Source organism: Oculina patagonica, chromosome 4 (assembly GCF_052425735.1).
Source record: "Oculina patagonica isolate OP01 chromosome 4, crgOcupat, whole genome shotgun sequence".
Classification (NCBI taxonomy): domain Eukaryota; kingdom Metazoa; phylum Cnidaria; class Anthozoa; order Scleractinia; family Oculinidae; genus Oculina; species Oculina patagonica.
Window position 1 is genome coordinate 56,615,022 of NC_135761.1, and position 16,344 is coordinate 56,631,365.

The 16,344-nt window shown below is 39.8% G+C and overlaps 2 protein-coding genes across 2 annotated transcripts in view; both read right to left on the reverse strand.

Moving 5' to 3' along the window:
• The window catches only part of LOC144650798 (protocadherin Fat 4-like), a 75,315-nt gene extending 71,579 nt beyond the window's left edge, over positions 1 to 3,736 (reverse strand). Inside the window, exons 1-5 of the mRNA XM_078510539.1 lie at positions 3,709 to 3,736; positions 3,330 to 3,421; positions 2,237 to 2,324; positions 1,513 to 1,641; positions 937 to 1,007 (exon numbers count right to left, since the gene is read on the reverse strand). Coding sequence (XP_078366665.1) covers positions 937 to 1,007; positions 1,513 to 1,641; positions 2,237 to 2,324; positions 3,330 to 3,421; positions 3,709 to 3,711 — 383 coding nt within the window. The 5' untranslated portion in view covers positions 3,712 to 3,736. The remainder of the gene's footprint in view (positions 1 to 936; positions 1,008 to 1,512; positions 1,642 to 2,236; positions 2,325 to 3,329; positions 3,422 to 3,708) is intronic.
• A 1,688-nt stretch (positions 3,737 to 5,424) lies between these two features.
• On the reverse strand, positions 5,425 to 15,619 carry LOC144648609 (cadherin-related family member 1-like). Its single transcript, XM_078508121.1, has 14 exons — positions 15,553 to 15,619; positions 14,546 to 14,617; positions 13,276 to 13,415; positions 12,881 to 12,949; positions 12,373 to 12,462; positions 11,733 to 11,840; positions 11,205 to 11,306; positions 10,629 to 10,757; positions 9,588 to 9,666; positions 9,061 to 9,167; positions 7,902 to 8,069; positions 7,359 to 7,484; positions 6,176 to 6,334; positions 5,425 to 5,700 (listed from the first exon to the last, which is right to left on the reverse strand). The coding sequence occupies exons 1-14, from the start codon at positions 15,617 to 15,619 to the stop codon at positions 5,425 to 5,427; spliced, it is 1,692 nt and encodes a 563-aa protein (XP_078364247.1).
• Between the last annotated feature and the right edge of the window lie 725 nt (positions 15,620 to 16,344).

Here is a 16,344-nt window from a genome sequence, read left to right on the forward strand (position 1 = left end):
CAAAAACAAGCATCGTGAATTATTTTTACTTTTGAGGATAAAAAACTCAATTGAAAGCCGAAATTTAACAAACGAAACCAAACCAAACGAGAAACCCACTAAATGCAGTGAATTTGGTTGGGTTTTTTGTCTGCAGGCAGCTTGTTTACAAAAAACAGTCACGGGCCGGCACTATCGATCCGGGCATTTTTCACGGGAGGGCACTATGGACTGATAGTGCCCTCCGGCGGACGGGCACTATCGCGTCACGTGTTCAATTTAAACCAATCAGAATCGGAGAAAATTTAGTGGTGAACTATAATCGCCGTTAGCATAACCACACTGACCTACTATTGATAATCGCGCAATCTGATTGGCTACACAGGTGCCTACTATCGATCCGTAGAAGGCTCTCGGAGCGCGCGCGTAGTCTACGCTGAATTTTATCAATCAAAACCTTCAATAAATCAATTCTAGCGATATTCTGAGTTTAATAGTTCGGTCAGTGGGTTATGCTAACACAATTAGACGGCTCGCTCTCGGTTTCTACCGGCTTTTGATAGTTGGCTCGGGGCTTCGCCCCTCGCCAACTATCAGCCGGTAGAAACCTCGAGCTTGCCGTCTAATTGTTAAATAGAAAACAGTCGCGCGCGCGCGTAGCTCTTTAAGCGGTAAATTTTCTTGATTTTTGTCCTCAAAGTGCACAATATTTAGATTTTGGACTGCAATCCCTTAGAGTTTCTACTAAAACAATTAGACTACTCGCCCTCGTTTTCTATGAGCGATAGTCAACTCGGCTGCGCCTCGTTGACTATTTGCTCATAGAAAACTCGGGTTCGTAGTCTAATTGTTAATTAATGTACTAACGCTCGAAAGACACATCAGGTATTTAAATCATATGAGTCATTTAAGTTTGTCAGAAAGTGGACAGCGTCCATTGCGCATTTCATTGCTTACTTCATGTAGTCTTCTACTGGTTTGAGGCTGTAAGTCACTTCTGCATTTACGTCTTCGTCGATATCAATTGCCTGTCAAGGAAATAAAGTTTTAAGTATCTGAGTGAAAACAGCTGTGTTTTAAACTACTTGATATCAGTTTCCAACTATAAAATACTGTAGAATCCCCGTTATTAAACCCCCTCCACCTGCACCCCTTATAACTGAAGCCCCCCCCCCCCCCTCCTTCCACTTAAAACGTTTTTCCTCTTCACGCAATCAAAAGTGCTGTTACTTGAAGTTTGTTTTTGCCCTCGATATAGTAACTACTAAAAGAAGTCGAAATATTATTATGGAAAGATAAAAGACCTGTAAATAGAAATTTTTTCTTCGTAGTTATCCATGTAAAGGTAGCGTTATTTGGACTTTTCCTGCTAATTTCTAAACGAAGCGTCTCCTCCTCTCCAGTTTATTAGTCCACGCAAGACCAGTTACGAAGTCATAAGTCCTATCTAACAGCCATTTCCCATCCCCTATCCAGACCGACCCTCTAGTAAATACGTTTCAGAAACATGAAGGCGGTGTAGCTTTAATCTACCGTAACCATTCCAACAGTCAGACCAGCTTTTCCTTCATCCACGGCGAAGTAATATCCGTCGGGTTCAGTAAATACCGGTGGGTTATCGTTGACGTCAGAAATATGAATCAGCAGACCTTTTGTTGTTGCCTGTTAAGAAAGAGACAACATATGAACTTGCTAGCGGATTAATGTTATTGTTGTTGTTGTTGTTTCCAAAGAGTGAGCACCTTACCCGCGTAGCTGGCGGTTTTGTTTGCGCAAAACAAGGCAAGCGAACGAAACCGCAAGCTATACAGGCTAGAGATCACCACCCAGTCAGGTTTCCCTCTTGTATATGACGTCACTAATGACGTCATCAAAAATAGCCTTGCCCTAAATAGAGAAAATGCTTAAAATGTAATCTGGTTCCCAGAATCTCTCTCTCCCCGCCCCCCAACGAGATTGGCTTAAAACATTGAAAGCAAAAACTGACCACTGCCGACGAACGTTGTAAACTTGCACAAAACAAATCAGTTTTTGCCGCATTTAAAGCATAAAAGTTTGTACAGTTGTTATGGCCTATTTCTACAGTGGAGTGCTCACAGGACCTATAGCATATTCTTCTACTGTGCTCTGCCGTGTCTCCCTGCAACTTCTTCTTCATTATACATTTGTCTTTTCATTAATCTTCAATTCGTAGCTCCTTCGGTATAAACCTTATTCATTCTTACTTCAGATAAGTTTATTTTATCTTGCCGCTCACCTTTCCTCCTCCATCTGTAGCCGTGATTTCAAGAGAAAACTGGGGATTAGCTTCTCTGTCCAGTTTCCGAAGTGTCTCAAGACTTCCGCTAAAAGACAAAAGAGGAAAAGTTCGGTATCGGTCGCTTGTAAAACAGCTTGGCTGTCAAAACACGTTCCTTAATATCTTGAGAGAACACAAGTCTCTCCTCACTCGTGTGACAGGCGTCTGGTCATGAGCTTAAAGCTAAAAAAATCGAAATCTTTACCGATGTCTCTGAGTAGCTGTCCCTTGAATGAACTCATAACCACAACTTACAACCAATCAGAGACATTGCAAGGATACCTGACTGTACGTCATCAAAAGAGGTTCACAGCGGTCAGACGCAAAAGTTGACGTCACATCCGGTCTTCGCCGCCTCGAACTTTTGACTCGAAAGTGGGCAAACTTTTGTAAGAAATCGTTAAAGAAATAGTACGGTGAAAGAACATTTCAAGCTGGGACACTCAGTGGAGATGAATTATCAAATTTCCAATCCATAAGCGGCATATAAACCTTAACTTTCCAGGGACGGCGTTAACTTTTGGCTTTAAAGCGAAAGTTTTCGGAAAATTTAAGACTTTGTATGAAAAATTTTGGCGGTAATTACACAGTAACTGAGCACGCGCGCTGCGTTTGACCGCTGTGTGCAAAAGAGGACTGTTCTGCATGTTCAAATGTCAGCGGTGGATACAATAGCGGTGGATGATAGAAATGAGCGATATGTGTTGTTTTCTCAGGCCACTCAATCAGGAGAGGATGATCCAAGAGAAAAAATTCCCCGTGCACCATGATAATTTTTTGTGATCTATTTATTAGTTTCGCATCGTGTTGTGACAAGTTATGACAAGCTACTTCCGATCGAGGCTCCGACCTGGGTCCCACGAACACGCGTAAAACCAGCCAGTCGAAATCCAACCGACACTCGAATGAACCAGTTAAGAACCTTTCTTAAAACAGCCTAGTTGTGGATTGGAGATTTAAAAAAAGGGGTGAACCCTTCTTTTAGGTTATCCCTGATTTCTTGTTTTCGTAGATGTCAAGAGAATATTTAAAAAAAACATTTGTGTTTTACCTGTTTAGATCTATTGCGAAGGCATCACCAGTGTTCCCTGAAGAAATACTGTAACTCACAAACGCATTAAGACCTTCATCAGCATCAACAGCCTTCAAAAGATAAATATCATGTATTAGACCAGCCACGAAAGTATTCATTAACAATTTACACGTTACGCAATTGGGAATGCTTACGCGATGTACGTAAGGCCAGATTGCACCATCATTTCGACGCTAGCGGGACTTCGAACGCGATGTTCGACGAGTTAGCTTTCACCGAAAGGTCTTTGATGAGTCTCTTGGCGGAGACGAAACATGCGTGTCAGACCAGCCACGAAAGTATTTATAACAAAGTTTCCAGAATATTATATAGTGGTCATAAACTTGAGAATACGTACCATGACATCATAAAAGGCTGTGTTTATAGCTGCTCCCTCAGACACGCTCGTCTCGTTTGGCAAATTCTTAAACATTGGGTTGTTGTCATTCTTATCACCCACTGTAACTTGTACCTGACAGTCTCCAAATCTAAAGACAACAATCGAAAGGAAGATGAAACGATTACAAGGAACTCAAATTAGTTATGGATAGTTTCCTAACACTGCCCTGGCATTTTAAAGTCTGTTTTGTATAAATACAATTTCAACTGGATGTTATTTTTTTGGCAACGTCTGGCTCCAGGATGGAAGCTCAATCTTTCCGAGTACTTAAAATCCTTCTGCATGTCTTGTTTTTCATCACCTCCTTGGTGTTTTTGCTGCCTTAACCCTTTCACTCCTAAACGCGCATTCAGGCGCTATTTGGAGGTGCAGTCATTGAATCACTTGTGACGTCATCAATAAGCACGTCAGTGGAATTTCGTGATAAGAATCTAACAGAGCTTGGATCGACCTTTCTACAGGACTGTTCATTTTTAATATTGGTTGCATTCTGACAGAGCTAATCAAAGAAAAGCACAATCCATTTTTGGTGCAAAATCGTTGCTTAAACAGGCCAGTACACCTGTAATTGGTCAAGGTCCCCTTTTCAGTGTTTTTCAATGACAACGTCAAACCTTTTTTGGCCAAAAGAAAGGATATGAAGAGTAGAAAGTAAGGAGAATAAGAAGGCAGAAAAAAAAAGGAAGCAAAAATTTGGAACGGTTCAGCAAAAAAAAGTCCAAATTTTGGCTTATGCGCATGCACCAAAGTAAAATATTGTATGTTTTTACACAGAATCTTAAGTGTAAAAACGTGCTTCTTTAGCAAAGTTGAGGTAAATTCAAGACCATAGTACCAAAATTTCAGTTTAGCGGCTAAAAAAAGCGTTTTGGGGAAAATTTGGGTGTCAAAGGGTTAATTACCAAAGTCATGTTCTGTCATGTTTTACTGCGATCAACTTGCCAAACGGTAACGCAAGTAGTCGCAAGTTGAACTTACGTACAAACTTGCGTTGGGTGGCCAAACGGGACTCGCAAGTGCACACAAGTTGTCAAAAAAGCCTTTTTAATGCTACTGCGCGCTTGGCAATTCAGTACTTGAAGCTGTAAACAGCAAGTCTTGCGTTGACCTGCTTTGGATGGCCAAACGGTGAAAAACTTGTGTTGACTTCCGTGCAAATTTGATCTCGACCAAAAATTGAGCGCAAGTCAACGCATAGCAAGTGCACGCAAGTCGAAAACTTGCGTCCACTTGCGTTGCCGTTTGGCCAGGACTGGAGTTTTTTCGGTTTATTGGAAAAAATTTCGGTTGATTTGAAGCCGGCGAAAAGAACGAGAGAAAAGAGTCTGTGCGCAGGCTAGTGGGGTGATCACTATTCAACAATCCACGCCCTAATAAAAATAGCTCTCCCAATAGAACATGAACCAATTCCGGCAACCAATCTAACCAACCGAAAATGGGTTATCCCGATAGAACACGGCGGTTATCAACCGTTTCATCCGAAAACAATGTTGTTTACAAACATGTCTTAAACTATCTTTACATCCTTGCTTTGGTGTTATTCATACATCACTCGCGTTTTTTCGCAACTGTTGTACGTACGTAACACTTTATAGTCGAAATATGGCATAAAGTCTTAAGATATCCCAAAGCAATCTACTTCACATGACAAACATCTCAGCAGTAATGTCCGTTTTACTGAATGTATAAATTATTTCGCTTGTCTTTAACCTTCCACGCGCGCGCATTGCCTGCGAAGCTTTCTAACCTGGCCTGTCCGCTGGTTGGCTGGTCTGTGGCTCGCACAGTTAACTTATATAGTCCTAACTCCTCGCGGTCAAAACTGGCCGTGGTATATAAAGAGCCATTGAGGGGATCAATGGTAAAGGACTTGTAATGGTCATTTGGGTCTGGAACTAGACTGTAGCGAACGGTACCACTGAGTCCTAGATCAGGATCAGAAGCAGAAATCTGCAAAAACATAAGTCATATGTTTACTAACACCTAGTTTGATAGACGTTTAATGATGAAAAGTTCACTGGTCAGTACATCACAAAAACGGTCTAGTTTCAAAACTCAGAGCTGGGCTCTAAAGTCCTGGTCATGATATAGTTTTTCTTATAACTCAACGCTACTTGAGAGAATTCCAAGTCAATCTCCTGTTTTCTTTACCTGTGAAGGAAGTAAATTGGATGCCTTTGCGCTGCCTCCTCACAACACACCAAGATTACGAGCCAAGATGTTGGACAACAAATAGCCAAAGAAAAAACCTTTCTTGAGACGGTCTACATTACTTTGCGATCACTTGCAATCCGTTTTATTAGGTGTTTTTTTTTTTTTTTTTTTTTCTTTTGGAACTCAGAACTATTATACGCTAGTAATCGTATAGAATAGAATAGAATATCAGCCAGCCAAGAACGTATGTTGCGTCACGCAATCCTCTCACCTGCACTACAAAAGTGTTTCCTGGTCGGTTCTCGAGCACAGTCTCCTTGTATACAGCTTGGGAACACTTGGGATTGTTGTCGTTCAAGTCCGTGACATTGACCGTGACAGATGCGACGGCCTGCAATTGCTCCGACGTTAAAGTCTCCTTTGCGACGACCTTTAAGAAAAGTGTTACCATACATGACGCCTTGACATTTGCTCAAAATACGTTATGTTGTTTCTGTTAGATAGTATACTGCGCAGACATTCTTGTGGTTCGTGGCGCAACCTTTCTTCTCGGACCACGGAAGTAAAGGAAAGATTGCGTGAGTAGCTGACAAAAGGTCTACAGGAGCATGTAGCGTTTGGCAGAGCAGAGCGTGAAATGGTGAAATGTGTGTTTGCACTTCGCGCCCTGCTAAACCACCTGTTTGGTTTGCCTTTTTGCCCTGTTGTCTGTCATATGCGGCTTTTACACTCTCGCTCCTAGAGGCTGCAATCCATTTGGTCAGCATCAATGTAGCTGACCAAAATGATTGCGGCTACTGGGAACGAAAATGCGGCTTTCGGGGTCGAAACATTTTTCAATGCAAACTCGTCAATGGACGCCAACGATTTGGAACGCAGGCTTGTTTTCAGAATTGCGCTTGCCCATAGATTTAAGGATACCAAAGGATACGAGGACTAAGAAAACACATGCAGGCGTGAGGAAAATGCAAGCGAAGAGGAATTACCTTAGCAAATAATATCCCCAAAATCTCGTGGACTTATTATTTTTTTGCCTGAGCCATGGAGCGGGCAAAGTAAAAGTTTAACTGCCTACAGTAGCGGAAGTAGACCTTCAGATTAGTGGGAGCCCTATCATCCAGACTCCAAGAAAACAACGGAGGTCCGCTCTCAAAAATAAACTTTCACAGCCCTTCAGGCCTTAATTTGGTGGCGGCTGGGGACCCCGGGGCCCCTCCCCTGGATCCGCCTCTGACCTTGTGTAAAAGAATGTTTATGAAATGTCGTATTTTCAGTGTTAGTTTAAGTATTTTTAAATAAAAGCTAGTGAGCATTACTTCAAATTTGGTATTGTTTTATTATACTAGACAGAGCTGGTCTAGGCGAGTCTGTTGATAAGTCCTTAGTGAGTGCGATCAAAGCTATAGAGCAGTACTTTTAAGTAGTGAAGTAAATTAGAACATTTAACAACTGACCTGAAAGGAATGTACATCCGCAGTTTCACGGTCGATCGCATCATTAACCAGAATGTACCCAGCCGGTGTGACAGTAAACTTGCCTCCAGCGTGTTCAAGGTTGTACGAGAACACTGCGTTATTGCCCTGACATTCAATATGAAAGCATTAAAAGTCACGTAAACTAGATAAGGGAGGCCGGTGGCCTGTTTGGCGCCGGCCGGGGGGGCTCGGCCGGGGGTTGTTCGGGGGGGCCGGGGCCCGCTAAACTAGATAAACTTAAACGGGCTTAGTTTTTTCTTATTTTTGTCGCCTTTTTAATATCTCTTTTGTTCATGAAAACCTATTTCATATTAGCAACGAAGAATGGATTTTTTAAAAGATCTTTTCTAGTTCCGTTTTATCTCATGTCAGTTTTTACGAACACAACACTCACACTCGTGAGGTCGACTCGTGGCAAGTCTAAAGACTCCATGTCAGTAACGCTATGTCGCATCCGTCTATGTTGGGCTACGCATACCTTGTCAGGCAAATACGGAAAGTTATCTGTGAAAAGGCCATTACCTCATCTTTATCTTCGGCTGTGACTCTCATAACAGTCATTCCTAGGGAGGCGTTTTCCAAGACTGCACCTGAATACGGGGCATCGACAAACCTGGGTGGGTTGTCATTCACATCTTTGACAGTTATCTTCACAGTGGCAAAGACTGGGTTTTGATTAGTGGAGGTAGCCTGGGAAATAAACATCGTTGTTACAAATGAGTGACTAATATACAGTACGTCAACTCAGCCATTGGATTATAGAAGGAGTGTTTTATGGTAGCTTAAATGAGATGTATAGTTCAATTTCAGACCAGAAAGACAAATCTAGGACCAAATAATTTCAAACCAATTCAGTTCCAAAAACCATACTCTTTCGAAAGAGGCACACGAAAGTGTATATTTTAAAGGGATTCACTTGAGTGTCGAAAGTAATTCGCATTTACTTAATTTGGTTAGGGTTTGCATTATATACGACTCTTACACAAATCGTGCCCCTTTTCCAACCGATCGTTTTCCTACGTTTCACGTCGGCTACATGTGTTTCCTTCAAAATTTGAATAGTTCACTGGATTGTCTGTGTCTTTTGTGATTGGTCAGAGTGATTACTTTGGTTTTAGTTTAACGACACTCAATGAATTGAAAATCGCTCTATAGTGGAGTACGGGGCTATTTGCATTGTACAACGGACTAGCAAGTCACTGGAGTGATATACGTAGTACATCCAAGTTCCTACTTTTTTAAATAAAAATGTACCCCGGGGGGGGGGGGGGGTACTCAAAAAAGTTTTATACGGGGAGGCCCGCCCCAAGTTCTAACCCCTTACCCTTTTATATACCATTTTTGACAGAAATTGTACCCCTTCCGTATACCTTTACTGAAAAAAGGTACCCCTTTCATATACCTAAGAGACATGGCGTGGACTTAAAATAGGACGTTTTCTTGTCATTTTTTGTAGCGCTTATAAATTAAAATATACAGCCATAACTGCGTCTTCGAATTTTTTTAAAGGCCCTTAAATAGCCAAATGACAGATTTCCATACCCTTTCATATACCTTAACTCGTGAAATCCCTACCCTTTTATATACCTGAAACCTGAAAAAGGCACCCCTTCGGGCGTAGCCTCCCCGTATAGGCCATTATAGAGAGTATGGAGTACCCCCCCCCGGGAAATGTACTCACCCCAACTCTCACATTATACAAATCCTTGGCCTCCCTGTCTAAGGATCCATTCACTGTTATCACACCATTGCTGGGAAGAATCATGAAAGCGCTGCCAGGGTTTGTATCTAAGATAAAAAAAATTATAGTTATAATAATTCCCGAGAGTGAGCAACATTTATTTTCTCCTTACAATTTTAGATAGATCGTCAAGCAGACTGGTGCGCAAAAAAAAAATCATTAACTAAACAGCATAATAGTTAGTTAGAACTAAATATTAAAATCACTACAAAGTTCCCGTTTAATCAGAGCAAGGTTGTTTGGAAGCCTATTTACGAACTTAATTAGTTTCCCTCAGTGTGTAAAGGTGCTTTTCTTCCATTACTTTTGTAGAGTTTAGATTAGTCGAAGTCAAAACTAGCTCAGTAAAACTGATGGGAAAAACTATAAGCATATATCCTCACTGAAAATTTCCTGTTTTTACCATGTATAGAATGTTTTTTTTTTTTTTTTTTACTTTTTATTCAGTTTTATCCCGCGCTTACTACCTGAATCAATGAAGTATTCAACGGGAGCGTTCAACATCTTGTCGCCATCAGTTGCTGTCACAGTGGTGACGTAGGTACCCTGAACAGAAAAATACAGAAGTCAGACACTCGTTATGACGTCACATTTGGTTACGCGCGTGTTCCTCTTGTAGAAATGTTGAATGAGCATTCAAAGTTTTGGAGTGGCGCCACTCCAATTTTTTTTTTTAAGATTTTTTCGGGAACATAAATTTATAAAATTCACTACATTAAATGACCTTATTATGAGGCTTCTAGAGAGACGATGCTTGAGTAGAGGTCAATATAATATTATTATCAGTCTATCAGGGCTCGAAAAAGGTGTTGTCCCGTCCAGGACGGGACAAGGTGAGAAACAAGTGGATTTTCCAGCCTTTTTATGCTCACTTGCCAGATGGGCAAAGGCCCAAGCAAGTCATCACTCAACTACGATAAGCAAAGGGCAAATTAAATTTAAATTATTTTGAAGCCCTGAGTCCGTGATCCATTCGCCAAAAACCGTATTTCTCTATACCGTATAAAACACGGCATCTTTTACTCGCGATGACGTCACATTTGGTTACGTGCGCGTTCGTCTTGTACAAAAGTTGAAAGGCATTCTTATATTTTGAAGAGTTCACCACATCCAGCTGGTCCTTTCTTGGCATAAGGATGTTCACCTTACAATTGGAACAACCTTCATAACAACCCAACTTTCTCTCCCTCCCAATCATTTAGAATTGCACTGAAACCTCGATATAACGAAGCGCCAAGGGACTGGGAAATTGTGTTCGTTGTTTTAAAATGGGGGACATTAACGAGGCCTTCCAAGGGGGTAGCCGTGTCGCAATGTCGCATGTTTCTGGTAACCGATGTCGCCTAGCCAACAGCTGTAAATGTCAGAAGGCCTCATTAACCGGGGTTATGTTTCAATGCATTTTACTGTTAGTAACTGTTACCGGGATGAAAAATATCGCTCGTAATACCGGGTACTTCGCGTTAAAGGGGTTCGACAGCTAAACATTTAGGTACTACATAATTTACCTTGGCTGCATTTTCCTGCACTTCTGCTGTGTATGAGGAAGGCGAGAATACAGCCGGCAAGTCATCAGCGTCATCAATAAGAATATTCAGTGTTGTGGTTGAGTTAAGTCCATTGTTCAGACCATTATCCTAAAGCATGAAATAGCTCTGTTAGAATCTTAAAGCAGTATTATAGTTTAATTCAGAGACATTTGAAAGCAATTGAAGGCAATCAAATCTCTCCTTTATTACCCCTCCTGATCCTAGGACGCTATACTGTGACCATTCAAGTGAAAAACAATATGCAATACTTTATGCTGTATAAGGTGGTTTAACTTTTTACGTCTGTGGATTAAACCCTGGTGTCTGACCATTCGATCAATTCAAAACTTTTGAATAGCACTTTCATGTGGTACTGTTTATTGAGGGATGAAATTCTAATGTGCGACCATTCAAATGAAAGCTATTAAGCATTACTTCCCTGTGAAGCTGTTTATTATACTGTTATTAGTCCTTGGATAATACCCTTTTATATGGCTGTTGTAATAGAATCTTTTGAAAGGTGCTTTCTAGTAGTGCTTTTTCTATCACACCAACCTTTGCAACAATTTTCAGGGTGTATTTATTGATCGACTCATAGTCCAACCGTTTTGTAACCACTACATTCCCACCGTATAATTCGATGTAAAACTTGTCACCCTGAAAAGAAGAAGAAAATAGAGAGGTATACAATATGCTGACTGACCAGTTCTTTCTTCCGTTTCCGTGTCCTAGATTGGCGCGCCCAGGCTTGGTCTGACGGTGTGGAGAGGGAGTACTCTCATATAACAGTGACGAGGAAAACCATAAAAAGTACCAGAATTCATTTCTAGGGACGTAAAGCAAGTTCCTTTCATGCCCCTTAAGACTTAATTGAGGCAACCCAGGACAAGGAACGAATGTTCACTTGGTTTTGCAGTGATCGCATAGCAGCACTCTTCAGACCTGGGTGGACTGAGTGTTTCTGCATGTAGAACTCAGTCTTTTGGACCCGCTTTGTCCGAGTGCATGCACTACTACTCTTAATTGTGAACTAGTAATACTGCTATTAAAAATCGCTTAATTAATTGTCGGTATCGCACATACCACATTTCCTTCTTCAATTGTGTATGTTAACAAGTCTTTTCCAGGAGGGTCTGGCATATCTTCATCACTCGCTGTAACAGTGAAAATCGTACTGCCAGTGCTGATATCCTGCAAGCATTGAAAAACCATCATTGTAGTTTGTTATTTGTGTTGGATTGTTTGCCTGTTTTGATATGTCTGTGTGCTTATGGACGATGAGATATATGATAAAAAATCTAACCTGCCCTAACGGCCAGCTCTCTACATCTTCCCGGACGTAGGGGGTACACATAGCCTTTGTTTTGTTTTTTTGGATTTCAGACGTCCCTCTCTGGTCGCCTTCTCGTCAAAAATTCAGGTTAGGGTCCCGAGAGATCCCGACCGCGCTGATCCACACAATTAACTTTTAGCAAGCCACTCATCTGCAATGAACAGTTAATTTCCCATGGTGGCATTTGCAGAAAGGCTCAACTGTATTCAGATCGGCAAACTGTGTTAACTGTTTAATATTATTAAAGCGTTCTGATGAATGGGGGTCGCCCGCAGAGGGTGTATGAGTGTTGGACATCATCTCAATTTGCGCACCTATCTGCTATCAATGTTACACAAAGTGGGGTAAGGTACATCTGTCATTTTTCAAGTCTGTAAGCTTTCTTCTCACCTCACTAATCCTGGTCTGGTAAGGGGTGTTCTGAAAGGTTGGCGTGTTATCGTTTATATCCTCGATTGTAATAAACACTGTTGCGGATACCTGAAAAATAGCATGTAGAGCTTGATGTAAAGGCAGTGGACATGGTACGTTATAATGCGTTGTGAATATCTTTTATCCAATACTGGTCAGACATGGGGAAATGTCACATTTGCTTTAACCTGCCGTTTGTTCATTTATGGGTTATTTTATTGTTTGTTTGCTTCATCAATGGTTTGTTTCTTTTGTTATTTATTTTGTTTGTTTATTTTTATTAATTTATTTTATTTATCGTTTATTTTCTCCATTTTCCTTCGTTTGTTTAATTGTTTTCTTTTTATTTCTCTCTTGCTTTTTCCTTTGCGTGTTGCGTTTTTCTTATCCTGCATTGTTTGTTTACACAGCTTTTTTTTTTTTTTTTTTTTTTTTTTTTTTTTTTGTTTGTTTGTTTGTTTGTCTGTTTTCTTTATTGTTGGCCTACCTTAGCGCTGGGTCCATTAACATCATCGTAAGCATACACGGTGAATGTGATGCTTTGAACGTGGGCTGCCTGTTCAACAAAAATAAAAGCTTTATAAGAGCTGCTGCAATCGTCTCGTACAATATCGCCCAACTTAGCAACCTTTTCGTCAGGTTGTTAAAAAGTTATTGTGAAACCTAGAAATTTATCTTAGCCAAGAACACAATATCAGGCCCACTGGATCACGAACCCAAAGCTTTTTAAATATGGGGTGGAGGGTCGGTGAGGCTAACCTTTAGCTCCTGTACCCTCCCATATAAGAATTAACCACTGCCTAGTTACGCTTATCAGAGACGTAAAGCGCGCCGTCGTGAAAGCACTTTATTTATAACTCTTAGAAACATATGCTAAAATACCTCTCGATCTATAGTCACATTAGATGTGATCCAGCCAGTAGTCTGATCAATGCTGAACTTTCCTGCAGCATCAGAACCTATCTCGTAACTTATCGCGTCATCTTCATTGTCTGTAGCAGACACCTGAATCACTCTGGTACCTGCGGATAGAGAAATTATATTAACTCCAATTAAATTAAAAATCCATCCAAAGAAGCCGGATTGCATCTTATAATCCACCTAAAGAGATACAGACTCAATTCTCAAAACTTATACGAACTGGGACCTTCATGTTGACAGTTTACTTTCTAGAGCTGCTAGCCGACTATATATTCTTAGGGTATGCAAATATTATGGGTACACTAAAGATCAGCTTAGTAAACTCTTCGACTCATTAATAATGTCATTATTTCTGTATGGATTAGAAGTGTGGGGCTCCGCCTATCAAGGCAAATATTTAGATCGGATTGACACTTTCTTTCGGCGAGCCTATCGTTTTGGCTATACAAATAAGATCATTTTTATATCTGATGTTATTAAGAATAGGGACAGTGATCTTTTCAACAGAATCACAAGTGACACTGGCCATGTATTATATGACTTGCTCCCACCCAAACGGAACAGAGCTCTTAGAGAAAGGGGCCATGACTTTATACTCCCTAAAGTAAAAACAGAACGTTTCAAACGCACTTTTGTAAATAGATGTCTTTTTAAATTTATTTCTTAAAATCCTTGTAACTGATACATATAATAGGTTCATTTTACTAGTTTAGCTTATTTTAGATTGTTTTTTTTTTTATTGTAAAGCCACACGTTTGCTGTGACTAGCTTCTTAATAAAGACTTCTACTACTACTACTATCTTATATAGTTGAACATCGTTTATAATCAGGAGCCAAAATCTGGTCATTTTACAGGGGTAGTAATAAGACAGGATTTTGGCCTACTCTTTTTTCGCGCGTCCCGCAACCTAGATCTCGCTCGACCAATTTTATTTTCCTCAGTGTCACTCTATGATCTGGTTTTCGCTTCCCGCTAGGCGGAATAAGAAAACGAACGGAATACCGTTGTTTTTGTTACTTCATTTTTAGTATTGAGAATTTAGTAGAGAATCAAAACAAGATCCCCTATGTATAGTTGATGATTTTCTATTTTCTCCTTTCATGATAGGCCTTCTTTACAAGGTTTTTATATCAAATGGAGAATAAAGATAAAAAATAAAAATAACTACTATACGAGCATTTAGATGTTGGAAAATCTTGGATATAAACGTTAATAAATTAGCAGCTTACCAATCGGTTCCTCTTCTTTGAACGTTGCAATGAACTGATTTTCCACAAACAATGGCCTTTCATTAGGCTGAGCTGAAAGAGAAAAACGATAATCGCGTAATTAACTTACTTGGAGACATCAAATCTGGATAGCAATGGATAGCAATATCAATAGCATCGTTTTTCAGAAACTATATACGAACTCAGGCGATAGGCGCACACTAGCCACGCTACGATCGCTATGCAACGTGAATGTAAACGTGGTAGAGTTTTCTGCATCAATGCCAGCGAGCCCTGATAATTTCATTCGACGCTGCCTGCTAGTATTTATTTGATATAATTTATAACGCTGTGTTAATCGCAAAAGAGAATGTTTTAAGAAGTATTCAAGGCGTGCTTGTAAGGTGTCTCTAGGGGGCTAGTAGTAGTTATTTTAGGTTTGTACATGTTAAGTTATGCAAGGGCCATTCGAGGCTTCTCTGACAACTCTGATTTTTATTTTATTTGTTTTATAATATGTTGTAACGCTTGGTTTCATATTGTACTATTGCCCACTGCTGCTGTGTCTGAATTTATGCGGCGGCTGTTTCAGTGTAATTAGAGCATAATAATACTATTCTTCGGTTCTTGGAAAGAATTCAAAAATACTGAATATCATTAAGATCGAGAGAGAACGTTTTTATCGTGTCCTGACGCGCGCATCAAAAATACAAAACCGATCGACGAGGGGTAAAATCAGTGTGTGAAATGTCCTGGAGTTACCGTTTCATCCACAATCATTCACTTTTTTGTTCAGTCAAATTCTGATATTTTTTTAATTTTATGTCGACCTTGAGCCCTGAAATTAAACGTTGAGCAAAAATAAAAATATTTGATTGCGTTCATGCATGGCAATTCTTGCTTCTGAACAGTATAAATGTAATAAATATTGCTGAAATACATTGGAAAAGTGTCTATTTAAAAACAAATTTACAAAATTGATACAAAATACAAACTTAACTAGCGTAATAAGCAAAGCTCGACTATACCTTGGAGACACGGAACACAAGACAACAAAATCCACAGAAGACCAAAGAAATCCTTTGTAAGAAACATTTGTGCGAATAGAAATAAACGAAGATCTAAAAACCGTATTGCGTGAAATCAAACAGAATTGCCACTGACGTAGGCCATAGGCTCAGGCTGAACAATGTTAGTTTTCTTAACCCCTTTGATCAACTGACCCTGAGAAATCTCCTTGAGGAAATAGATCAGTTAGTTTATCCTCAGGAAATAGTTAAGGGAAACAATGAAGATTTCATAGCATCATATCTAAATTTGCCACAAACCGCACTCAATCTATAGGTTGTTACAACAATAATGTATCACTTAAAATCTGCTAATTATTGGTCTAAACATGCAATAATTACCCACTTTTAACAACAAGGTACTGGCATGTTGTCTGGGTAGAGAATTTCGAAACTTCCTCGAAAACACGTCTTTGATTTCTGTATTCTTCAAGGAAGATGTTTTTATGTTATAGCTGACGAGAAAAATGTTTGAAACTTAGAAAAATTAATTGTATTAGGGGATTCAAACGGTTCATTTTTTCAAGAACTTTCGATTATTCCTAAAGAAAGAAGATATAAATAATTTAAAACAATTAAATATTTACTTTATTGTGAGTTCATCATGAGTCATCAAGCTCTTAATTATAACGGTCATCCAAATAATATTTGTACAACATGCGGTCAGTTTAGAGATCAAACAAAGTTTCCTTTTATTTTGTATTTGTTGATGTAAAAACCGTAGACAACAAAAAGAAATAATATTATAGCTGC

Bases quoted from the DNA above. Each gene is read 5' to 3' on its own strand.
- LOC144648609 (XM_078508121.1), bottom strand. From the start codon at position 15,619: ATGTTTCTTACAAAGGATTTCTTTGGTCTTCTGTGGATTTTGTTGTCT. The intron at 12,950-13,275 runs GTATTTTAGCAT...TTTGTTGAACAG, and splicing joins ATGTGACTATAGATCGAGAG to GCAGCCCACGTTCAAAGCAT. The intron at 8,070-9,060 runs GTGAGTACATTT...TTTATTTCCCAG, and splicing joins TGTATAATGTGAGAGTTGGG to GCTACCTCCACTAATCAAAA.